Source organism: Oncorhynchus clarkii, unplaced genomic scaffold, assembly GCF_045791955.1.
Source record: "Oncorhynchus clarkii lewisi isolate Uvic-CL-2024 unplaced genomic scaffold, UVic_Ocla_1.0 unplaced_contig_13846_pilon_pilon, whole genome shotgun sequence".
NCBI lineage: Eukaryota > Metazoa > Chordata > Actinopteri > Salmoniformes > Salmonidae > Oncorhynchus > Oncorhynchus clarkii.
Window position 1 is genome coordinate 14,795 of NW_027258457.1, and position 26,202 is coordinate 40,996.

The 26,202-nt window shown below is 48.3% G+C and overlaps 1 protein-coding gene across 1 annotated transcript; it reads right to left on the minus strand.

Moving 5' to 3' along the window:
- Window positions 1–253: 253 nt before the first annotated feature.
- Window positions 254–24,794, minus strand: LOC139396968 (4-aminobutyrate aminotransferase, mitochondrial-like). Its single transcript, XM_071143907.1, has 5 exons — window positions 24,242–24,794; window positions 8,391–8,524; window positions 5,734–5,831; window positions 1,677–1,706; window positions 254–376 (listed from the first exon to the last, which is right to left on the minus strand). The coding sequence occupies exons 2-5, from the start codon at window positions 8,458–8,460 to the stop codon at window positions 254–256; spliced, it is 321 nt and encodes a 106-aa protein (XP_071000008.1). The 5' UTR covers window positions 8,461–8,524; window positions 24,242–24,794.
- Window positions 24,795–26,202: the final 1,408 nt, after the last annotated feature.

Consider the following 26,202-nt stretch of genomic DNA (forward strand, 5'->3'; position numbering starts at 1 on the left):
GTACTAACCAATAGGAATAGAGGAGATCTGTGTACTAACCAATAGGAATAGAGGAGATCTGTGTGTACTAACAAATAGGAATAGAGGAGATCTGTGTACTAACCAATAGGAATAGAGGAGATCTGTGTACTAACCAATAGGAATAGAGGAGATCTGTGTACTAACCAATAGGAATAGAGGAGATCTGTGTACTAACCAATAGGAATAGAGGAGATCTGTGTACTAACCAATAGGAATAGAGGGGATCTGTGTACTAACCAATAGGAATAGAGGAGATCTGTGTGTAGACGTCCAGCATGCGGTTTCCGTCCACGTCCACCAGGTAGTTTCCTCTGCTCTCCTCATAGTTACAGAAGAAATTGATTGCGCCCACGTTCTGGAGGGGAGGGAGGGAGAGAGCGAGAGAGAAAGAGAGGGACCAAGATGGACAGAGAGAGAGGGACCGAGATGGACAGAGAGAGAGGGACCGAGATGGACAGAGAGAGAGGGACCGAGATGGACAGAGAGAGAGGGACCAAGATGGACAGAGAGAGAGGGACCGAGATGGACAGAGAGAGAGGGACCGAGTTGGACAGAGAGAGAGGGACAGAGAGAGAGGGGACCGAGATGGACAGAGAGAGAGGGACAGAGAGAGAGGGACAAAGAGAGAGAGGGGACCGAGATGGACAGAGAGAGAGGGACCGAGATGGACAGAGAGAGAGAGGGACCGAGATGGACAGAGAGAGAGAGGGACCGAGATGGACAGAGAGAGAGAGGGACCGAGATGGACAGAGACCGAGATGGACAGAGAGAGAGAGGGACCGAGATGGACAGAGAGAGAGAGGGGACCGAGATGGACAGAGAGAGAGAGAGGGGACCGAGATGGACAGAGAGAGAGAGACGACCGAGATGGACAGAGAGAGAGAGACGACCGAGATGGACAGAGAGAGAGAGACCGAGATGGACAGAGAGAGAGAGACCGAGATGGACAGAGAGAGAGAGACCGAGATGGACAGAGAGAGAGAGACCGAGATGGACAGAGAGAGAGAGACCGAGATGGACAGAGAGAGAGAGACCGAGATGGACAGAGAGAGAGAGACCGAGATGGACAGAGAGAGAGAGACCGAGATGGACAGAGAGAGAGGGGACCGAGATGGACAGAGAGAGAGGGGACCGAGATGGAAAGAGAGAGATGGACCGAGATGGAAAGAGAGAGATGGACCGAGATGGAAAGAGAGAGATGGACCGAGATGGACAGAGAGAGAGGGACCGAGATGAACAGAGAGAGAGGGACCGAGATGGAGAGAGAGAGAGGGACAGAGATGGACAGAGAGAGAGGGACAGAGATGGACAGAGAGAGAGGGACAGAGATGGAGAGAGAGAGAGGGACCGAGATGGAAAGAGAGAGAGGGACAGAGAGAGAGGGACAGAGATGGACACAGAGAGAGGGACCAAGATGGAGAGAGAGAGAGGGACCGAGATGGACAGAGAGAGAGCGAGACAGAGAGCCAGACAGAGAGCGAGAGAAAGAGATAAGGTAGTCATTCAGTTAACTTAGTCTAGACACAGAGAGATAATGTGTGTCTGTGTGTGTGTCTGGGTTGTGTGTCTGTGTGTGTGTGTTTGCGTTGTGTGCATGCAAGTGTGTGACCCAATAATGCGTTGTTCTCTCTCTCTCTCTCTCTCTCTCTGCATACCTGCATCTCTCCCAACTGTTTGGTCAGCTCCTGGTGAGGGAGGGGGAGGAGGAGGAGGGAAGAGGGAGGGGAGGAGATGAAGAGAGAGATGTCAGGTCAGGGTGATTCCTCAACAGTAGGTTAATGTATCTCAAAATGGCAGTCTATTTCCTCCATAGTGCCCTGGTCTAATACAGTCTATTCCCTCCATAGTGCAGTCTATTCCCTCCATAGTGCAGTCTATTCCCTCCATAGTACCCTGGTCTAATGCAGTCTATTCCCTCCATAGTGCAGTCTATTCCCTCCATAGTGCCCTGGTCTAATGCAGTCTATTCCCTCCATAGTGCCCTGGTCTAATGCAGTCTATTCCCTCCATAGTGTCCTGGTCTAATACAGTCTATTCCCTCCATAGTGTCCTGGTCTAATTCAGTCTATTCCCTCCATAGTGCCCTGGTCTAATGCAGTCTATTCCCTCCATAGTGCCCTGGTCTAATGCAGTCTATTCCCTCCATAGTGTCCTGGTCTAATACAGTCTATTCCCTCCATAGTGCAGTCTATTCCCTCCATAGTGCAGTCTATTCCCTCCATAGTACCCTGGTCTAATGCAGTCTATTCCCTCCATAGTGCAGTCTATTCCCTCCATAGTGCCCTGGTCTAATGCAGTCTATTCCCTCCATAGTGTCCTGGTCTAATGCAGCCTATTCCCTCCATAGTGCCCTGGTCTAATGCAGTCTATTCCCTCCATAGTGCCCTGGTCTAATGCAGCCTATTCCCTCCATAGTGCCCTGGTCTAATGCAGTCTATTCCCTCCATAGTGCCCTGGTCTAATGCAGTCTATTCCCTCCATAGTGTCCTGGTCTAATACAGTCTATTCCCTCCATAGTGTCCTGGTCTAATGCAGTCTATTCCCTCCATAGTGCCCTGGTCTAATGCAGTCTATTCCCTCCATAGTGCCCTGGTCTAATGCAGTCTATTCCCTCCATAGTGTCCTGGTCTAATGCAGTCTATTCCCTCCATAGTGCCCTGGTCTAATGCAGTCTATTCCCTCCATAGTGCCCTACCCTATGGGCCCTGGTCTAATGCAGCCTATTCCCTCCATAGTGCCCTACCCTATGGGCCCTGGTCTAATGCAGCCTATTCCCTCCATAGTGCCCTGGTCTAATGCAGTCTATTCCCTCCATAGTGCCCTGGTCTAATGCAGCCTATTCCCTCCATAGTGCCCTGGTCTAGTGCAGTCTATTCCCTCCATAGTGCCCTGGTCTAATACAGTCTATTCCCTCCATAGTGCCCTGGTCTAGTGCAGTCTATTCCCTCCATAGTGCCCTGGTCTAATGCAGCCTATTCCCTCCATAGTGTCCTGGTCTAATGCAGTCTATTCCCTCCATAGTGCCCTGGTCTAATGCAGCCTATACCCTCCATAGTGTCCTGGTCTAATACAGTCTATTCCCTCCATAGTGCCCTGGTCTAGTGCAGTCTATTCCCTCCATAGTGCCCTGGTCTAATACAGTCTATTCCCTCCATAGTGCCCTGGTCTAATGCAGCCTATTCCCTCCATAGTGCCCTGGTCTAATGCAGCCTATTCCCTCCATAGTGCCCTGGTCTAATGCAGCCTATTCCCTCCATAGTGTCCTGGTCTAATGCAGTCTATTCCCTCCATAGTGCCCTGGTCTAATGCAGCCTATTCCCTCCATAGTGCCCTGGTCTAGTGCCCTACCCTATGGGCCCTGGTCTAATGCAGCCTATTCCCAGCCCTGGTCTAATGCAGTCTATTCCCTCCATAGTGCCCTGGTCTAATGCAGTCTATTCCCTCCATAGTGCCCTGGTCTAATACAGTCTATTCCCTCCATAGTGCCCTGGTCTAATGCAGTCTATTCCCTCCATAGTGCCCTGGTCTAATGCAGCCTATTCCCTCCATAGTGCCCTGGTCTAATACAGTCTATTCCCTCCATAGTGCCCTGGTCTAATGCAGTCTATTCCCTCCATAGTGCCCTGGTCCCTAATACAGTCTATTCCCTCCATAGTGCCCTGGTCTAATACAGTCTATTCCCTCCATAGTGCCCTGGTCTAATGCAGCCTATTCCCTCCATAGTGCCCTGGTCTAATACAGTCTATTCCCTCCATAGTGCCCTGGTCTAATGCAGTCTATTCCCTCCATAGTGCCCTGGTCTAATGCAGTCTATTCCCTCCATAGTGCCCTGGTCTAATGCAGCCTATTCCCTCCATAGTGCCCTGGTCTAATGCAGCCTATTCCCTCCATAGTGCCCTGGTCTAATGCAGTCTATTTCCTCCATAGTGCCCTACCCTATGGGCCCTGGTCTAATGCAGTCTATTCCCTCCATAGTGCCCTGGTCTAATGCAGCCTATTCCCTCCATAGTGCCCTGGTCTAATGCAGTCTATTCCCTCCATAGTGCCCTGGTCTAATACAGTCTATTCCCTCCATAGTGCCCTACCCTATGGGCCCTGGTCTAATGCAGTCTATTCCCTCCATAGTGCCCTGGTCTAATACAGTCTATTCCCTCCATAGTGCCCTGGTCTAATACAGTCTATTCCCTCCATAGTGCCCTGGTCTAATGCAGTCTATTCCCTCCATAGTGCCCTGGTCTAATACAGTCTATTCCCTCCATAGTGCCCTGGTCTAATGCAGCCTATTCCCTCCATAGTGCCCTGGTCTAATACAGTCTATTCCCTCCATAGTGCCCTGGTCTAATACAGTCTATTCCCTCCATAGTGCCCTGGTCTAATACAGTCTATTCCCTCCATAGTGCCCTGGTCTAATGCAGTCTATTCCCTCCATAGTGCCCTGGTCTAATACAGTCCATTCCCTCCATAGTGCCCTGGTCTAATGCAGCCTATTCCCTCCATAGTGCCCTGGTCTAATACAGTCTATTCCCTCCATAGTGCCCTGGTCTAATACAGTCTATTCCCTCCATAGTGCCCTGGTCTAATACAGTCTATTCCCTCCATAGTGCCCTGGTCTAATACAGTCTATTCCCTCCATAGTGCCCTGGTCTAATACAGTCTATTCCCTCCATAGTGCCCTGGTCTAATGCAGCCTATTCCCTCCATAGTGCCCTGGTCTAATACAGTCTATTCCCTCCATAGTGCCCTGGTCTAATGCAGCCTATTCCCTCCATAGTGCCCTGGTCTAATGCAGTCTATTCCCTCCATAGTGCCCTGGTCTAATGCAGTCTATTCCCTCCATAGTGTCCTGGTCTAATGCAGTCTATTCCCTCCATAGTGCCCTGGTCTAATGCAGTCTATTCCCTCCATAGTGTCCTGGTCTAATGCAGCCTATTCCCTCCATAGTGTCCTGGTCTAATGCAGCTTATTCCCTCCTTAGGGTTCTGTTTGGGACGAAGCCTGTGTGCAACACAGTGTTCAGGATGGGTGTGTACAGTCCACTGTTCCCATCGCAGGGTCACACAGAGGTCACCATTGAACCCATGTCAAACAGAAGGAGCCTGTTAACAGACAGCTATAGTTCCTACTGGTCCATGGTGCTGTTAGTGACGTACAGGGACTCTGTGTGGTTCAGTACCTGTTAACAGACAGCTATAGTTCCTACTGGTCCATGGTGCTGTTAGTGGCGTACAGGCACTCTGTGTGGTTCAGTACCTGTTAACAGACAGCTATAGTTCCTACTGGTCCATGGTGCTGTTAGTGACGTACAGGGACTCTGTGTGGTTCAGTACCTGTTAACAGACAGCTATAGTTCCTACTGGTCCATGGTGCTGTTAGTGGCGTACAGGGACTCTGTGTGGTTCAGTACCTGTTAACAGACAGCTATAGTTCCTACTGGTCCATGGTGCTGTTAGTGACGTACAGGGACTCTGTGTGGTTCAGTACCTGTTAACAGACAGCTATAGTTCCTACTGGTCCATGGTGCTGTTAGTGGCGTACAGGGACTCTGTGTGGTTCAGTACCTGTTAACAGAGAACTATAGTTCCTACTGGTCCATGGTGCTGTTAGTGGCGTACAGGGACTCTGTGTGGTTCAGTACCTGTTAACAGACAGCTATAGTTCCTACTGGTCCATGGTGCTGTTAGTGGCGTACAGGGACTCTGTGTGGTTCAGTACCTTGGAACGGGGTCCTGGGACCTCGGTCTTCATGGACGGCCCATCGTATTCAAACTCCAACTGAGTCTTAGCTGCTGCCTTACTCACATACCTGCAGCCTGTACACACACACACACACACACACACACACACACACACACACACACACACACACACACACACACACACACACACACACACACACACACACACACACACACACACACACACACACACACACACACACACACACACACACACACACACACACACAGTTAAGGCAATGCTGTGTTGCTGACTTGTCCTGCAGAAGATCCTTCAGCTTAACCTTAGACAAGGACAAACCCTCCATTCATTATGTTATGCCGTACCAGCCTTAGTTCCTGTCTGTCTGGCCACAGGGTATGTAGGGTGATGTCATTAGTCTGTCTGGCCACAGGGTTATATCATTAGTCTGTCTGGCCACAGGGTTATACCATTAGTCTGTCTGGCCACAGGGTACGTAGGGTGATATCATTAGTCTGTCTGGCCACAGGGTACGTAGGGTGATATCATTAGTCTGTCTGGCCACAGGGTACGTAGGGTGATATCATTAGTCTGTCTGGCCACAGGGTACGTAGGGTGATATCATTAGTCTGTCTGGCCACAGGGTTATATCATTAGTCTGTCTGGCCACAGGGTGATATCATTAGTCTGTCTGGCCACAGGGTGATACCATTAGTCTGTCTGGCCACAGGGTATGTAGGGTGATACCATTAGTCTGTCTGGCCACAGGGTATGTAGGGTGATATCATTAGTCTGTCTGGCCACAGGGTATGTAGGGTGATATCATTAGTCTGTCTGGCCACAGGGTATGCAGGGTGAAATCATTAGTCTGTCTGGCCACAGGGTATGTAGGGTGATATCATTAGTCTGTCTGGCCACAGGGTTATACCATTAGTCTGCCTGGCCACAGGGTATGTAGGGTGATATCATTAGCCTGTCTGGCCACAGGGTATGTAGGGTGATATCATTAGTCTGTCTGGCCACAGGGTATGTAGGGTGATATCATTAGTCTGTCTGGCCACATGGTTATATCATTAGTCTGTCTGGCCACAGGGTATGTAGGGTGATATCATTAGTCTGTCTGGCCACAGGGTTATATCATTAGTCTGTCTGGCCACAGGGTTATATCATTAGTCTGTCTGGCCACAGGGTATGAAGGGTGATATCATTAGTCTGTCTGGCCACAGGGTACGTAGGGTGATATCATTAGTCTGTCTGACCACAGGGTACGTAGGGTGATATCATTAGTCTGTCTGGCCACAGGGTACGTAGGGTGATATCATTAGTCTGTCTGGCCACAGGGTACGTAGGGTGATATCATTAGTCTGTCTGGCCACAGGGTACGTAGGGTGATATCATTAGTCTGTCTGGCCACAGGGTACGTAGGGTGATATCATTAGTCTGTCTGGCCACAGGGTACGTAGGGTGATATCATTAGTCTGTCTGGCCACAGGGTATGTAGGGTGATATCATTAGTCTGTCTGGCCACAGGGTATGTAGGGTTAAATCATTAGTCCGTCTGGCCACAGGGTATGTTGGGTGATATCATTAGTCTGTCTGGCCACAGGGTACGTAGGGTGATATCATTTGTCTGTCTGGCCACAGGGTATGTAGGGTGATATCATTAGTCTGTCTGGCCACAGGGTATGTAGGGTGATATCATTAGTCTGTCTGGCCACAGGGTATGTAGGGTTAAATCATTAGTCCGTCTGGCCACAGGGTATGTAGGTTGATATCATTAGTCTGTCTGGCCACAGGGTATGTAGGGTGATATCATTAGTCAGTCTGGCCATAGGGTGATATCATTAGTCTGTCTGGCCACAGGGTATGTAGGGTGATATCATTAGTCTGTCTGGCCACAGGGTATGTAGGGTGATATCATTAGTCTGTCTGGCCACATGGTATGTAGGGTGATATCATTAGTCTGTCTGGCCACAGGGTATGTAGGGTGATATCAGTAGTCTGTTTGGCCACAGGGTATGTAGGGTTAAATCATTAGTCCGTCTGGCCACAGGGTATGTAGGGTGATATCATTAGTCTGTCTGGCCACAGGGTACGTAGGGTGATATCATTAGTCTGTCTGGCCACAGGGTACGTAGGGTGATATCATTAGTCTGTCTGGCCACAGGGTATGTAGGGTGATATCATTAGTCTGTCTGGCCACAGGGTATGTAGGGTTAAATCATTAGTCCGTCTGGCCACAGGGTATGTAGGGTGATATCATTAGTCTGTCTGGCCATAGGGTGAAATCATTAGTCTGTCTGGCCACAGGGTATGTAGGGTGATATCATTAGTCTGTCTGGCCATAGGGTGATATCATTAGTCTGTCTGGCCACAGGGTATGTAGGGTGATACCATTAGTCTGTCTGGCCACAGGGTATGTAAGGTGATATCATTAGTCTGTCTGGCCATAGGGTGATATCATTAGTCTGTCTGGCCACAGGGTATGTAGGGTGATATCATTAGTCTGTCTGGCCACAGGGTATGTAGGGTGATGTCATTAGGCTGTCTGGCCACAGGGTATGTAGGGTGATACCATTAGTCTGTCTGGCCACAGGGTATGTGTGTGAACGGTGTGTGTAAGCGGAGTGTGTGAGCGGAGTGTGTGAGGGGCGTGTGTGAGCGGCATGTACCTGGTGCAGTGAGCCTGAGGTTCTGCTGGAGGGAGAGGACAAGCTGCCTGCTGAGCAGGGAGGACGCCATGACTCAGAACAACAGAATGAGACAGAGAGAGAAAGACAGTCCTCAACACCTGCCTTCACGCCACCTGAAGACGGAGGGAGAAATGTCATATACAATCAGAGGACACACACAGAGAGAGAGAGGACTAAGGCATAGGTACAGTTCTCAGAGCAGTGGTTTTAACTGAGAATCCATCCAACAGCACCACAACAAGTCTGTCAGACAGTGGAGAGGTTAGCAGCACAGAGACAGACAGTGGAGAGGTTAGCAGCACAGAGACAGACAGTGGAGAGGTGTGTGTGTGTGTGTGTGTGTGTGTGTGTGTGTGTGTGTGTGTGTATGTGTGTGGGGGTGGGGAGGCGTTATGGGTGGGGTTATGATAACTAAAAGGCATCTGAGGACAACTGACTGGCTTCATTAATACTATAGTTTCAACATTCTGGAAACATTCCCAAAATCCTATCAGGTTTTGATCAACTGTATAAATCCCCAGGTTGTATAAATCCCCAGGTGGTATAAACTGTATAAATCCCCAGGTTGTATTAACTGTATAAATCCCCAGGTTATATAAACTGTATAAATCCCCAGGTGGTATAAACTGTATAAATCCCCAGGTTGTATAAACTGTATAAATCCCCAGGTTGTATAAACTGTATAAATCCCCAGGTGGTATAAACTGTATAAATCCCCAGGTTGTATAAACTGTATAAATCCCCAGGTTATATTAACTGTATAAATCCCCAGGTTATATAAACTGTATAAATCCTATCAGGTCATATAAACTGTATAAATCCCCAGGTTGTATAAACTGTATAAATCCCCAGGTGGTATAAACTGTATAAATCCCCAGGTTATATAAACTGTATAAATCCCCAGGTGGTATAAACTGTATAAATCCCCAGGTTGTATAAACTGTATAAATCCCCAGGTTGTATAAATCCCCAGGTGGTATAAACTGTATAAATCCCCAGGTTATATAAACTGTATAAATCCCCAGGTTGTATAAATCCCCAGGTGGTATAAACTGTATAAATCCCCAGGTTGTATAAACTGTATAAATCCCCAGGTTGTATAAACTGTATAAATCCCCAGGTTGTATAAACTGTATAAATCCCCAGGTGGTATTAACTGTATAAATCCCCAGGTTATATAAACTGTATAAATTCCCAGGTTGTATAAACTGTATAAATCCCCAGGTTGTATAAATCCCCAGGTTATATAAACTGTATAAATCCCCAGGTTGTATAAACTGTATAAATCCCCAGGTTGTATAAACTGTATAAATCCCCAGGTTGTATAAACTGTATAAATCCCCAGGTTGTATAAATCCCCAGGTTATATAAACTGTATAAATCCCCAGTTTGTATAAACTGTATAAATCCCCAGGTTATATAAACTGTATAAATCCCCAGGTTGTATAAATCCCCAGGTGGTATAAACTGTATAAATCCCCAGGTTATATAAACTGTATAAATCCCCAGGTTATATAAACTGTATAAATCCCCAGGTTGTATAAACTGTATAAATCCCCAGGTTGTATAAACTGTATAAATCCCCAGGTTGTATAAACTGTATAAATCCCCAGGTTGTATAAACTGTATAAATCCCCAGGTTGTATAAACTGTATAAATCCCCAGGTGTTATAAACTGTATAAATCAATTCAATTATAATGAGGGATGGAGAGAGGCAGAGAGAGACTAACAGAGAAGCCAGTCTCCAGGTCTTTACTCTCTCCATGTTAACAGAGAAGCCAGTCTCCAGGTCTTTCCTCTCTCCATGTTAACAGAGAAGCCAGTCTCCAGGTCTTTCCTCTCTCACCTCTCCATGTTAACAAAGAAGCCAGTCTCCAGGTCTTTCATCTCTCACCTCTCCATGTTAACAGAGAAGCCAGTCTCCAGGTCTTTCCTCTCTCACCTCTCCATGTTAACAGAGAAGCCAGTCTCCAGGTCTTTCATCTCTCCATGTTAACAGAGAAGCCAGTCTCCAGGTCTTTCCTCTCTCCATGTTAACAGAGAAGCCAGTCTCCAGGTCTTTCCTCTCTCCATGTTAACAGAGAAGCCAGTCTCCAGGTCTTTCCTCTCTCACCTCTCCATGTTAACAGAGAAGCCAGTTTCCAGGTCTTTCCTCTCTCCATGTTAACAGAGAAGCCAGTCTCCAGGTCTTTCATCTCTCCATGTTAACAGAGAAGCCAGTCTCCAGGTCTTTCCTCTCTCCATGTTAACAGAGAAGCCAGTCTCCAGGTCTTTCCTCTCTCACCTCTCCATGTTAACAAAGAAGCCAGTCTCCAGGTCTTTCCTCTCTCACCTCTCCATGTTAACAGAGAAGCCAGTCTCCAGGTCTTTCCTCTCTCCATGTTAACAGAGAAGCCAGTCTCCAGGTCTTTCCTCTCTCACCTCTCCATGTTAACAGAGAAGCCAGTCTCTAGGTCTTTCCTCTCTCCATGTTAAAAGAGAATCCAGTCTCCAGGTCTTTCCTCTCTCCATGTTAACAGAGAAGGCAGTCTCCAGGTCTTTCCTCTCTCCATGTTAACAGAGAAGCCAGTCTCCAGGTCTTTCCTCTCTCCATGTTAACAGTGTAGCCAGTCTCCAGGTCTTTCCTCTCTCACCTCTCCATGTTAACAGAGAAGCCAGTCTCCAGGTCTTTCCTCTCTCCGTTATAAAACTGAACTGATCATTATTCATCAGGGGTCTCCACTTCATTCTGTCACTGAGCAGAGGGCTGACACACACACACACACACACACACACATTTTGGCTCGGTTCTCAGTCAGTCAGAGAGTCCAGTGTTTAGCGAGAATGGAGAATGAATGACACACAGAAGCAGAAAGACATTCATGAATGAATCTGGCTTGAACACCGGTGTCCTCTATCTGTATAACACGAGGACGTAACCTGGGTGTCGTTATAACACGAGGACATAGCCTGAGTGTCGTTATAACACGAGGACATAGCCTGGGTGTTGTGTTACAACACGAGGACATAGCCTGGGTGTCGTTATAACACGAGGACATAGCCTGGGTGTCGTTATAACACGAGGACATAGCCTGGGTGTCGTTATAACACGAGGACGTAGCCTGGGTGTCGTTATAACACGAGGACGTAGCCTGGGTGTCGTTATAACACGAGGACGTAGCCTGGGTGTCGTTATAACACGAGGACGTAGCCTGGGTGTCGTTATAACACAAGGACATAGCCTGGGTGTCGTTATAACACAAGGACGTAACCTGGGTGTCGTTATAACACGAGGACGTAACCTGGGTGTTGTTATAACACGAGGACGTAACCTGGGTGTTGTTATAACACGAGGACGTAACCTGGGTGTCGTTATAACACGAGGACGTAACCTGGGTGTCGTTATAACACCAGGACGTAGCCTGGGTGTCGTTATAACACGAGGACGTAGCCTGGGTGTCGTTATAACATGAGGACGTAACCTGGGTGTCGTTATAACACAAGGACGTAGCCTGGGTGTCGTTATAACACGAGGACGTAGCCTGACTGTATAGGACTGTATAGGACTGAACACTGTAGGACTGAACACTGTAGGACAGGCTGTAGGACAGGCTGACTGTATAGGACTGAACACTGTAGGACTGAACACTGTAGGACAGGCTGCCTGTACAGGACTGAACACTGTAGGACAGGCTGACTGTATAGGACTGAACACTGTAGGACAGGCTGACTGTATAGGACTGAACACTGTAGGACAGGCTGACTGTATAGGACTGAACACTGTAGGACAGGCTGACTGTATAGGACTGAACACTGTAGGACAGGCTGACTGTACAGGACTGAACACTGTAGGACAGGCTGACTGTACAGGACTGAACACTGTAGGACAGGCTGACTGTACAGGACTGAACACTGTAGGACAGGCTGACTGTACAGGACTGAACACTGTAGGACAGGCTGACTGTAAAGGACTGAACACTGTAGGACAGGCTGACTGTACAGGACTGAACATAGGACAGGCTGACTGTACAGGACTGAACACTGTAGGACAGGCTGACTGTACAGGACTGAACACTGTAGGACAGGCTGACTGTACAGGACTGAACATAGGACAGGCTGACTGTACAGGACTGAACACTGTAGGACAGGCTGACTGTACAGGACTGAACACTGTAGGACAGGCTGATTGTAAAGGACTGAACACTGTAGGACAGGCCGACTGTATAGGACTGAATACTGTAGGACAGGCTGACTGTAAAGGACTGAACACTATAGGACAGGCTGATTGTAAAGGACTGAACCCTGTAGGACAGGCTGACTATATAGGACTGAATACTGTAGGACAGGCTGACTGTAAAGGACTGAACACTGTAGGACAGGCTGACTGTATAGGACTGAACACTGTAGGACTGAACACTGTAGGACAGGCTGTAGGACAGGCTGACTGTATAGGACTGAACACTGTAGGACTGAACACTGTAGGACAGGCTGCCTGTACAGGACTGAACACTGTAGGACAGGCTGACTGTATAGGACTGAACACTGTAGGACAGGCTGACTGTATAGGACTGAACACTGTAGGACAGGCTGACTGTATAGGACTGAACACTGTAGGACAGGCTGACTGTATAGGACTGAACACTGTAGGACAGGCTGACTGTAAAGGACTGAACACTGTAGGACAGGCTGACTGTAAAGGACTGAACACTGTAGGACAGGCTGACTGTAGAGGACTGAACACTATAGGACAGGCTGACTGAACACTGTAGGACAGGCTGACTGTATAGGATTGAACACTGTAGTACAGGCTGACTGTATAGGACTGATCACTGTAGGACAGGCTGACTGTATAGGACTGAACACTGTAGGACAGGCTGACTGTATAGGACTGAACACTGTAGGACAGGCTGACTGTACAGGACTGAACACTGTAGGACAGGCTGACTGTACAGGACTGAACACTGTAGGACAGGCTGACTGTATAGGACTGATCACTGTAGGACAGGCTGACTGTATAGGACTGAACACTGTAGGACAGGCTGACTGTAAAGGACTGAACACTGTAGGACAGGCTGACTGTACAGGACTGAACACTGTAGGACAGGCTGACTGTATAGGACTGAACATAGGACAGGCTGACTGTAGAGGACTGAACACTGTAGGACAGGCTGATTGTAAAGGACTGAACGCGTGGGACAGGCTGACTGTAGAGGACTGAACACTGTAGGACAGGCTGATTGTAAAGGACTGAACACTGTAGGACAGGCTGACTGTAGAGGACTGAACATAGGACAGGCTGACTGTATAGGACTGAACACTGTAGGACAGGCTGACTGTATAGGACTGAACACTGTAGGACAGGCTGACTGTATAGGACTGAACACTGTAGGACAGGCTGTAGGACAGGCTGACTGTATAGGACTGAACACTGACCCCTCCTGTCTCAGCCTCCAGTATTTATGCTGCAGTAGTTTATGTGTCGGGGTATTCGACCATGCTGGTCATTTATGAACATTTGAACATCTTGGCCATGTTCTGTTATAATCTCCACCCGGCACAGCCAGAAGAGGACTGGCCATCCCACATATGCTCTCTCTAATTCTCTCTTTCTTTCTCTCTCTCGGAGGACCTGAGCCCTAGGACCATGCCCCAGGAATACCTGACATGATGACTCCTTGCTGTCCCCAGTCCACCTGACTGTGCTGCTGCTCCAGTTTCAACTATTCTGCCTTATTATTATTCGACCATGCTGGTCATTTATGAACATTTGAACATCTTGACCATGTTTTGTTATAATCTCCACCCGGCACAGCCAGAAGAGGACTGGCCACCCCACATAGCCTGGTTCCTCTCTAGGTTTCTTCCTAGGTTTTGGCCTTTCTAGGGAGTTTTTCCTAGCCACCGTGCTTCTACACCTGCATTGCTTGCTGTTTGGGGTTTTAGGCTGGGTTTCTGTACAGCACTTTGAGATATCAGCTGATGTACGAAGGGCTATATAAATACATTTGATTTGATTTGATTTGATTTGACTGAACACTGTAGGACACACTGACTGTAGAGGACTGAACACTGTAGGACAGGCTGACTGTACAGGACTGAACACTGTAGGACAGGCTGACTGTAGAGGACTGAACACTGTAGGACAGGCTGACTGTATAGGACTGAACATAGGACGGCTGACTGTACAGGACTGAACACTGTAGGACAGGCTGACTGTACAGGACTGAACACTGTAGGACAGGCTGACTGTACAGGACTGAACACTGTAGGACAGGCTGACTGTACAGGACTGAACACTGTAGGACAGGCTGACTGTATAGGACTGAACATAGGACGGCTGACTGTAGAGGACTGAACACTGTAGGACAGGCTGACTGTACAGGACTGAACACTGTAGGACAGGCTGACTGTACAGGACTGAACATAGGACAGGCTGACTGTACAGGACTGAACACTGTAGGACAGGCTGACTGTACAGTACTGAACATAGGACAGGCTGACTGTACAGGACTGAACACTGTAGGACAGGCTGACTGTACAGGACTGAAGATAGGACAGGCTGACTGTACAGGACTGAACACTGTAGGACAGGCTGACTGTATAGGACAGGCTGACTGTATAGGACTTAACACTGTAGGACAGGCTGATTGTATAGGACTGAACCCTGTAGGACAGGCTGACTGTATAGGACTGAATACTGTAGGACAGGCTGACTGTAAAGGACTGAACACTGTAGGACAGGCTGACTGTATAGGACTGAACACTGTAGGACTGAACACTGTAGGACAGGCTGTAGGACAGGCTGACTGTATAGGACTGAACACTGTAGGACAGGCTGGCTGTACAGGACTGAACACTGTAGGACAGGCTACCTGTATAGGACTGAACACTGTAGGACAGGCTGACTGTAGAGGACTGAACACTGTAGGACAGGCTGACTGTACAGGACTGAACACTGTAGGACAGGCTGACTGTATAGGACTGAACATAGGACGGCTGACTGTACAGGACTGAACACTGTAGGACAGGCTGACTGTACAGGACTGAACACTGTAGGACAGGCTGACTGTACAGGACTGAACACTGTAGGACAGGCTGACTGTACAGGACTGAACACTGTAGGACAGGCTGACTGTATAGGACTGAACATAGGACGGCTGACTGTACAGGACTGAACACTGTAGGACAGGCTGACTGTAGAGGACTGAACACTGTAGGACAGGCTGACTGTACAGGACTGAACATAGGACAGGCTGACTGTACAGGACTGAACACTGTAGGACAGGCTGACTGTACAGGACTGAAGATAGGACAGGCTGACTGTACAGGACTTAACACTGTAGGACAGGCTGATTGTATAGGACTGAACCCTGTAGGACAGGCTGACTGTATAGGACTGAATACTGTAGGACAGGCTGACTGTAAAGGACTGAACACTGTAGGACAGGCTGACTGTATAGGACTGAACACTGTAGGACTGAACACTGTAGGACAGGCTGTAGGACAGGCTGACTGTATAGGACAGGCTGACTGTATAGGACTTAACACTGTAGGACAGGCTGATTGTGTAGGATTGAACCCTGTAGGACAGGCTGACTGTATAGGACTGAATACTGTAGGACAGGCTGACTGTAAAGGACTGAACACTGTAGGACAGGCTGACTGTATAGGACTGAACACTGTAGGACTGAACACTGTAGGACAGGCTGTAGGACAGGCTGACTGTATAGGACTGAACACTGTAGGACAGGCTGGCTGTACAGGACTGAACACTGTAGGACAGGCTACCTGTATAGGACTGAACACTGTAGGACAGGCTGACTGTATAGGACTGAACACTGTAGGACAGGCTGACTGTAAAGGACTGAACACTGTAGGACAGGCTGACTGTAAAGGACTGAACACTGTAGGACAGGCTGTCTGTAAAGTACTGAACACTGTATGAATGGCTGACTGTAAAGGACTGAACACTGTAGGACTGAACACTGTAGGACAGGCTGACTGTATAGGACTGAACACTGTAGGACAGGCTGACTGTATAGGACTGAACACTGTAGGACAGGCTGACTGTATAGGACTGAACACAATAGGACAGGCTGACTGTAAAGGACTGAACACTGTAGGACTGAACACTGTATGACAGGCTGACTGTATAGGACTGAACACTGTAGGACAGGCTGACTGTACAGGACTGAACACTGTAGGACAGGCTGACTGTAGAGGACTGAACACTGTAGGACAGGCTGACTGTATAGGACTGAACCCTGTAGGACAGGCTGACTGTAAAGGACTGAACCCTGTAGGACAGGCTGACTGTAAAGGACTGAACACTGTAGGACAGGCTGACTGTATAGGACAGGCTGACTGTAGAGGACTGAACACTGTAGGACAGGCTGACTGTAGAGGACTGAACACTGTAGGACAGGCTGACTGTATAGGACTGAACACTGTAGGACAGGCTGACTGTACAGGACTGAACACTGTAGAACAGGCTGACTGTAGAGGACTGAACACTGTAGGACAGGCTGACTGTACAGGACTGAACACTGTAGGACTGAACACTGTAGGACAGGCTGACTGTATAGGACTGAACACTGTAGGACAGGCTGACTGTACAGGACTGAACACTGTAGGACAGTCTGACTGTAGAGGACTGAACACTGTAGGACAGGCTGACTGTATAGGACTGAACACTGTAGGACAGGATGACTGTATAGGACTGAACACTGTAGGACAGGCTGACTGTACAGGACTGAACACTGTAGGACAGGCTACCTGTATAGGACTGAACACTGTAGGACAGGCTGACTGTAGAGGACTGAACACTGTAGGACAGGCTGACTGTACAGGACTGAACACTGTAGGACAGGCTGACTGTATAGGACTGAACATAGGACGGCTGACTGTACAGGACTGAACACTGTAGGACAGGCTGACTGTACAGGACTGAACACTGTAGGACAGGCTGACTGTACAGGACTGAACACTGTAGGACAGGCTGACTGTACAGGACTGAACACTGTAGGACAGGCTGACTGTATAGGACTGAACATAGGACGGCTGACTGTACAGGACTGAACACTGTAGGACAGGCTGACTGTAGAGGACTGAACACTGTAGGACAGGCTGACTGTACAGGACTGAACATAGGACAGGCTGACTGTACAGGACTGAACACTGTAGGACAGGCTGACTGTACAGGACTGAAGATAGGACAGGCTGACTGTACAGGACTGAACACTGTAGGACAGGCTGACTGTATAGGACAGGCTGACTGTATAGGACTTAACACTGTAGGACAGGCTGATTGTATAGGACTGAACCCTGTAGGACAGGCTGACTGTATAGGACTGAATACTGTAGGACAGGCTGACTGTAAAGGACTGAACACTGTAGGACAGGCTGACTGTATAGGACTGAACACTGTAGGACTGAACACTGTAGGACAGGCTGTAGGACAGGCTGACTGTATAGGACTGAACACTGTAGGACAGGCTGGCTGTACAGGACTGAACACTGTAGGACAGGCTACCTGTATAGGACTGAACACTGTAGGACAGGCTGACTGTATAGGACTGAACACTGTAGGACAGGCTGACTGTAAAGGACTGAACACTGTAGGACAGGCTGACTGTAAAGGACTGAACACTGTAGGACAGGCTGTCTGTAAAGTACTGAACACTGTATGAATGGCTGACTGTAAAGGACTGAACACTGTAGGACAGGCTGACTGTATAGGACTGAACACTGTAGGACAGGCTGACTGTATAGGACTGAACACTGTGGGACAGGCTGACTGTATAGGACTGAACACAATAGGACAGGCTGACTGTAAAGGACTGAACACTGTAGGACTGAACACTGTATGACAGGCTGACTGTATAGGACTGAACACTGTAGGACAGGCTGACTGTACAGGACTGAACACTGTAGGACAGGCTGACTGTAGAGGACTGAACACTGTAGGACAGGCTGACTGTATAGGACTGAACACTGTAGGACAGGCTGACTGTAAAGGACTGAACCCTGTAGGACAGGCTGACTGTAAAGGACTGAACACTATAGGACAGGCTGACTGTATAGGACAGGCTGACTGTAGAGGACTGAACACTGTAGGACAGGCTGACTGTAGAGGACTGAACACTGTAGGACAGGCTGACTGTATAGGACTGAACACTGTAGGACAGGCTGACTGTACAGGACTGAACACTGTAGAACAGGCTGACTGTAGAGGACTGAACACTGTAGGACAGGCTGACTGTACAGGACTGAACACTGTAGGACTGAACACTGTAGGACAGGCTGACTGTATAGGACTGAACACTGTAGGACAGGCTGACTGTACAGGACTGAACACTGTAGGACAGTCTGACTGTAGAGGACTGAACACTGTAGGACAGGCTGACTGTATAGGACTGAACACTGTAGGACAGGATGACTGTATAGGACTGAACACTGTAGGACAGGCTGACTGTACAGGACTGAACACTGTAGGACAGGCTGACTGTAGAGGACTGAACACTGTAGGACAGGCTGACTGTATAGGACTGAACACTGTAGGACAGGCTGACTGTATAGGACTGAACACTGTAGGACAGGCTGACTGTATAGGACTGAACACTGTAGGACAGGCTGACTGTATAGGACTGAACACTGTAGGACAGGCTGACTGTATAGGACTGAACACAATAGGACAGGCTGACTGTAAAGGACTGAACACTGTAGGACTGAACACTGTAGGACAGGCTGACTGTATAGGACTGAACACTGTAGGACAGGCTGACTGTAGAGGACTGAACACTGTAGGACAGGCTGACTGTATAGGACTGAACACTGTAGGACATGCTGACTGTAAAGGACTGAACCCTATAGGACAGGCTGACTGTAAAGGACTGAACACTGTAGGACAGGCTGACTGTATAGGACAGGCTGACTGTAGAGGACTGAACACTGTAGGACAGGCTGACTGTAGAGGACTGAACACTGTAGGACAGGCTGACTGTATAGGACTGAACACTGTAGGACAGGCTGACTGTAGAACAGGTTGACTGTAGAGGACTGAACACTGTAGGACAGGCTGACTGTAGAGGACTGAACACTGTAGGACAGGCTGACTGTAAAGGACTGAACACTGAAGGACAGGCTGACTGTACAGGACTGAACACTGTAGGCAAGGCTGACTGTAAAGGACTGAACACTGTAGGACTGGCTGACTGTATAGGACTGAACACTGTAGGACAGGCTGACTGTATAGGACTGAACACTGTAGGACAGGCTGACTGTAGGACAGGCTGACTGTACAGGACTGAACACTGTAGGACAGGCTGCCTGTACTGGACTGATCACCGTAGACTTCAGTACCAGAGACGCTCACTGTCTGTCCTGTGGACTTCAGCACCAGAGACTGTCTGTCCTGTGCACTTCAGCACCAGACACTGTCTGTCCTGTGGACTTCAGCACCAGAGACTGTCTGTCCTGTGGACTTCAGCACCAGAGACTGTCTGTCCTGTGGACTTCAGCACCAGAGACTGTCTGTCCTGTGGACTTCAGCACCAGAGACTGTCTGTCCTGTGGACTTCAGCACCAGAGAGTGTATACTAGTCAAACGACATGACATAACAGGAACTACAGTAGAGGAATAATGTATCTGGCCTCTCAGAAATAGGTTAACTGGCACAGGCTTTTCATACACCCTGCACTCTCCCTCTGTCCTGTTCTGCCTCAGTAGATCTGAATAGACGTCGGATGTATAGATGTTGCAGTACCTCCACAGGGGCCGTGCCAAAGATGATGTCATGGAAGTATATTCAACTGTCACTTTTAGCGTTGGCGCTGTGCAGCCTAAAGGTCAGAGGTTAAATGATCATAACAATCAGGTAGTCAGTCAGTGTAATTCTGAGGGGGGGGGGGGGGGGGGGGGGACCATGTATACTGCTCTGTATCAGAGAATTCTACAGGAGAATATCAGGCCAGCTGTCTTTGAGCTGAAGACGAAGCACAGCTGGTTTATGCAGCAAGACAATGATCCAAAACACAATCAAGTCGACTGCTGTAACTCAGACTGGGCTTGTGCAAGAGTTGGAATGCAAAATGATGCAAATGAGGCCACACACACACACACACACACACACACACACACACACACACACACGGATGTTTCTGGGTTGAGGCTTGTCCTTCAAAACACAAACCGTGGTGATGAGGAAAGCTGCTGTTAAAAGGTTAGTTCTCTCCAATTCGCTCAACTAGCTAAACGACACGCCACAGGACCACACCAGTCCACCCGAATCCCCTGTGGTGGTGATTAACACAACAACCACCTGTTAAGCACTTTGTGATAACTCCGGATGTAAGAAAAGGGCTTTATCAAATGAAATGTGATGGATTGGACCACAACAACCACCTGTTAAGCACTTTGTGATAACTCCGGATGTAAGAAAAGGGCTTTAAAATGAAATGTGATGGATTGGACCACAACAACAACCTGTAACTATAGGAACGGTCCAGGGAGAGACCACTGTAACTATAGGAACGGTCCTGGGAGAGGTCACTGTAACTATAGGAACGGTCCTGGGAGAGGTCACTGTAACTATAGGAACGGTCCTGGGAGAGGTCACTGTAACTATAGGAACGGTCCTGGGAGAGGTCACTGTAACTATAGGAACGGTCCTGGGGGAGGTCACTGTAACTATAGGAACGGTCCTGGGAGAGGTCACTGTAATTATAGGAACGGTCCTGGGAGAGGTCACTGTAACTATAGGAACGGTCCTGGGAGAGGTCACTGTAACTATAGGAACGGTCCTGGGAGAGGTCACTGTAACTATAGGAACGGTCCTGGGAGAGGTCACTGTAACTATAGGAACGGTCCTGGGGGAGGTCACTGTAACTATAGGAACGGTCCTGGGAGAGGTCACTGTAACTATAGGAACGGTCCTGGGAGAGGTCACTGTAACTATAGGAACGGTCCTGGGGGAGGTCACTGTAACTATATGAACGGTCCTGGGAGAGACCACTGTAACTATAGGAACGGTCCTGGGAGAGGTCACTGTAACTATAGGAACGGTCCTGGGAGAGGTCACTGTAACTATAGGAACGGTCCTGGGAGAGACCACTGTAACTATAGGAACGGTCCTGGGAGAGATCACTGACACAGTAACTCTAGTGTTGTGTAATCACTGCTACAGTGGGGTGGGGGTTATTATTATGGAACACTGCAGATAGAAATACTGAACAGAGAGGTTTGACAACACACAGAGAGAGAGAGTAAGATATTTCATTGAAACTGAAGCCTGTTTACGGTATACCTCCCTTCCCCATAAAGACAGAGCTCTCAGAGTGGTGTCTACGGTGTTGTGATCATAGTCCCCCCCCCCTCCCATAAAGACAGAGCTCTCAGAGTGGTGTCTACGGTGTTGTGATCATTGTCCCCCCCCCCCTCCCATAAAGACAGAGCTCTCAGAGTGGTGTCTACGGTGTTGTGATCATTGTCCCCCCCCCCATAAAGACAGAGCTCTTAGAGTGGTGTCTCCGGTGTTGTGATCATTGTCCCCCCCCCCCCCCCATAAAGACAGAGCTCTTAGAGTGGTGTCTCCGGTGTTGTGATCATTGTCCCCCCCCCCTCCCATAAAGACAGAGCTCTCAGAATGGTTTCTACGGTGTTGTGATCATTGCCCCCCCCCATAAAGACAGAGCTCTTAGAGTGGTGTCTCCGGTGTTGTGATCATTGTCCCCCCCCCCCCATAAAGACAGAGCTCTTAGAGTGGTGTCTCCGGTGTTGTGATCATTGTCCCCCCCCCCCCTCCCATAAAGACAGAGCTCTCAGAATGGTTTCTACGGTGTTGTGATCATTGCCCCCCCCCCCATAAAGACAGAGCTCTTAGAGTGGTGTCTCCGGTGTTGTGATCATTGTCCCCCCCCCTCCCATAAAGACAGAGCTCTCAGAATGGTGTCTACGGTGTTGTGATCATTGTCCCCCCCCCTCCCATAAAGACAGAGCTCTCAGAGTGGTGTCTCCGGTGTTGTGATCATTGCCCCCCCCATAAAGACTGAGCTCTCAGAGTGGTGTCTCCGGTGTTGTGATCATTGTCCCCCCCCACCCCTCCCATAAAGACTGAGCTCTCAGAGTGGTGTCTCCGGTGTTGTGATCATTGTCCCCCCCCCTCCCATAAAGACAGAGCTCTCAGAGTGGTGTCTCCGGTGTTGTGATCATTGTCCCCCCCCCCTCCCATAAAGACAGAGCTCTCAGAGTGGTGTCTACGGTGTTGTGATCATTGTCCCCCCCCCTCCCATAAAGACAGAGCTCTCAGAGTGGTGTCTCCGGTGTTGTGATCATTGTCCCCCCCCCCTCCCATAAAGACAGAGCTCTCAGAGTGGTGTCTACGGTGTTGTGATCATTGTCCCCCCCCCCCCCCCCCCCCCCATAAAGACAGAGCTCTCAGAGTGGTGTTTACGGTGTTGTGATCATTGTCCCCCCCCCCATAAAGACAGAGCTCTCAGTGGTGTCTACGGTGTTGTGATCATTGTCCCCCCCCCCCCCCCCCATAAAGACAGAGCTCTCAGAGTGGTGTCTCCGGTGTTGTGATCATTGTGTAACATTGACGTTACATGACTCTCTGTAAAAGGTGCTAGATCAACAGCACAGCAGGTTCAACTCAGTTCCTCCAGCCCAACCCTGGGAAGTTCAGTCTACTCTATTCTAGCCTTCCCACCCCATCTGTCTCTCTAAGGACTTGGAGAGCGCTGGTTCATTTGTAAGAGATATGGTGTGCATTTCCAATGGCACCCTATTCCCTATATAGTGCACTACTTTTGACCAGGGCCTATGAGGCTAAAGTAGTGCACTAAAATAGGGAATAGGCAAGGTGCCATTTGGGAACACATCCATGCTGTCAGAAGTTGAAGTGGTTTTGTACTGAAGCCTCCAGGAGCCAGTGATCCCACAACAACATCCCCACCCACATGGTCTAGGCTGTGACCTATAGTAACCTGACAGGTTCAAAAACATCAGAGTCCCTAATGACACCTGTTCCCTATCTAAAGCACAACTTGTACTATTGACATCCTTACGATGCATTGTAACCACATCATGATGCATTACACAGAGATGCCATACAAGTAGTTCTTGTTATTCATTATACGGGACTATACCTGCAAGCTCCGGACTAAGAGATAATAGGTATCTGTAAAGCTGTAAAGTAAGTGTTACCGTCTTTTGTTATGCAAATCAATCCTAGCTGCTTTTAGAACCAGAATAAACTGCCTGCCACTGGGCGCTATCAGAAGAGCACTGCGCTGTTGCACAACAACTGTGGCCTAGTGCATCACGAACCGGTTCCGACTGGATCAGTCTGGATCCCTTCCGCAGAGAACAGGCAAGAAGAATTGAGTCTGTCTGTCTGTCTGCAGCAGACTACTAAGAAGGCAGAATAAAAGCGACACAATGCGAAATGACCATCTAATCTCTAGGCTGCATAGGACCGCAGCGCTACAGCGTAGTGACGTTATATAGACTAGTGGCCTATCTGGCGGCGCCGTTGACCTGTTCACTAGCTAGAATACCTACTACCTACTCTACTGTATTGTTTTGTATTGTATTGCTAACTAGAATATAGGCGAACGCGCGCACGTCAAGACAGAAAGTGTCCTTGCTAACTAAGTGCAGATGTGTCTTGCAAAGACGATTGAAAAGCGTCTTTATGAGCCATATAACAGCTAGCGCGGTGGGTTCGATATGTCACATGTCTGTGCGTCCTAGTGTGTGCAGAGTTATTTGGTGGTTTGTGTGTGTGTGTGTGTGTGAGAGAGAGAGAGCGAGAGACACAGACAGATGACAGCGCATAGGGGAACTCACCGAGGCTTCACCCGGTACCGCTGGGAGCTTGGTGTCCGCTTGGGTCGTGCGGTAAGACTGGCTGGCTGAAACACTTTGTGTAAAAACGGTGGAGACGCGCACTGGAAGGATGAACAGAAAGACTGCCTTTAAATTATCAATCAGAATCTGTCCGTTTTGCTGGGAGGAGGCGGGTCCACGGGCAGGCTGACTGCGGCTCAGCCAATAGCAGAAGCCGAAGTAGTCAAAAGGAACTAATACTGGCCAATGAGCGACGTGGCTTCACAGTTCAGCGGAACTCCAGACGATTCATCGAAGCGAATCACGACATCTACGTTCACGAAGTATCAGTTTGACAGAACAGTGTCAATGTAGCGGACTGGCTAAACACGATCCACTCAATGATACAACTAGGAAACGTTATATTGGACTCATACACGGATTATGTCAGAGTCTCAGAGAGCATGCCTTATAACAACCTAGTTTAAATGACTGATAGGCATGGATAAAATGTAGACCTATGTGACCGAAATACCTTTGCTCCCAGTCAATCATTCACGACGCGTATCAACATTTTCCGAATAAGTGACTGGCTACAGTAGCCTATTGACAGCTTTTCAGATGACACCCTAGGCTTCACTCTCCCGATATCTACTGCAGCCCTCATCCCCCACACGTTCTGACAGTCACATTCTGTTAAAGGTCTCCAAAGCACACACATCCCTGGGTCGCTCGTCTTTTCAGTTCGCTGCAGCTAGAGACCGGAACGAGCTGCAACAAACACTCAAACTGAACAGTTTTTTATCTCAATCTCTTTATTCAAAGACTCAGTCATGGATACTCTTACTGACAGTTGTGGCTGCTTTATGTGATCTATTGTTGTCTCTACCTTCTTGCCCTTTGTGCTGTTGGCTGTGCACAATAATGTTTGTACCTTGTTTTGTGCTGCTACCATGTTGTTGTCTGTCATGTGTTGCTGCCATGCTATGTTGTCGTATTAGGTCTCTATGCAGTGTTGTGTTGTCTCTCTTGTCGTGATGTGTGTTTTGTGATATATTTCATTTAATTTAATTTAATTTATTTTTAATCCCAGCTCCCATCCCCTGCAGGAGGCATTTTGGTAGGCCGTCATTGTAAATAAGAATGTGTTCTTAACTGACTTGCCTTGTTAAATAAAGGTTAAATAAGTACAAATACAATTCTGACTACATGGAACTCTATTCCACAGTACTACAGAGCCATGACTACATGGAACTCTATTCCACAGAACTACATAGAGCCATGACTACATGGAACTCTATTCCACAGTACTACAGAGTCATGACTACATGGAACTCTATTCCACAGAACTACATAGAGCCATGACTACATGGAACTCTATTCCACAGTATTACATAGAGCCATGACTACATGGAACTCTATTCCACAGTACTACATAGAGCCATGACTACATGGAACTCTATTCCACAGAACTACATAGAGCCATGACTACATGGAACTCTATTCCACAGTACTACATAGAGTCATGACTACATGGAACTCTATTCCACAGTACTACATAGAGCCATGACTACATGGAACTCTGTTCCACAGTACCACATAGAGCCATGACTACATGGAACTCTATTCCACAGTACTACATAGAGCCATGACTACACGGAACTCTATTCCACAGTACTACATACAGCCATGACTACATGGAACTCTATTCCACAGTACTACATAGAGCCATGACTACATGGAACTCTATTCCACAGTACTACATAGAGCCATGACTACATGGAACTCTATTCCACAGTACTACATAGCGCCATGACTACATGGAACTCTATTCCACAGTACTACATAGAGCCATGACTACATGGAACTCTATTCCACAGAACTACATAGAGCCATGACTACATGGAACTCTATTCCACAGTACTACATAGAGTCATGACTACATGGAACTCTATTCCACAGTACTACATAGAGCCATGACT

Bases quoted from the DNA above. Each gene is read 5' to 3' on its own strand.
- LOC139396968 (XM_071143907.1), bottom strand. From the start codon at position 8,460: ATGGCGTCCTCCCTGCTCAGCAGGCAGCTTGTCCTCTCCCTCCAGCAG. The intron at 5,832-8,390 runs GTACATGCCGCT...GTGTGTGTACAG, and splicing joins CCTCAGGCTCACTGCACCAG to GCTGCAGGTATGTGAGTAAG. The intron at 377-1,676 runs GTATGCAGAGAG...CCTCCCCTCCAG, and splicing joins AACAGTTGGGAGAGATGCAG to AACGTGGGCGCAATCAATTT.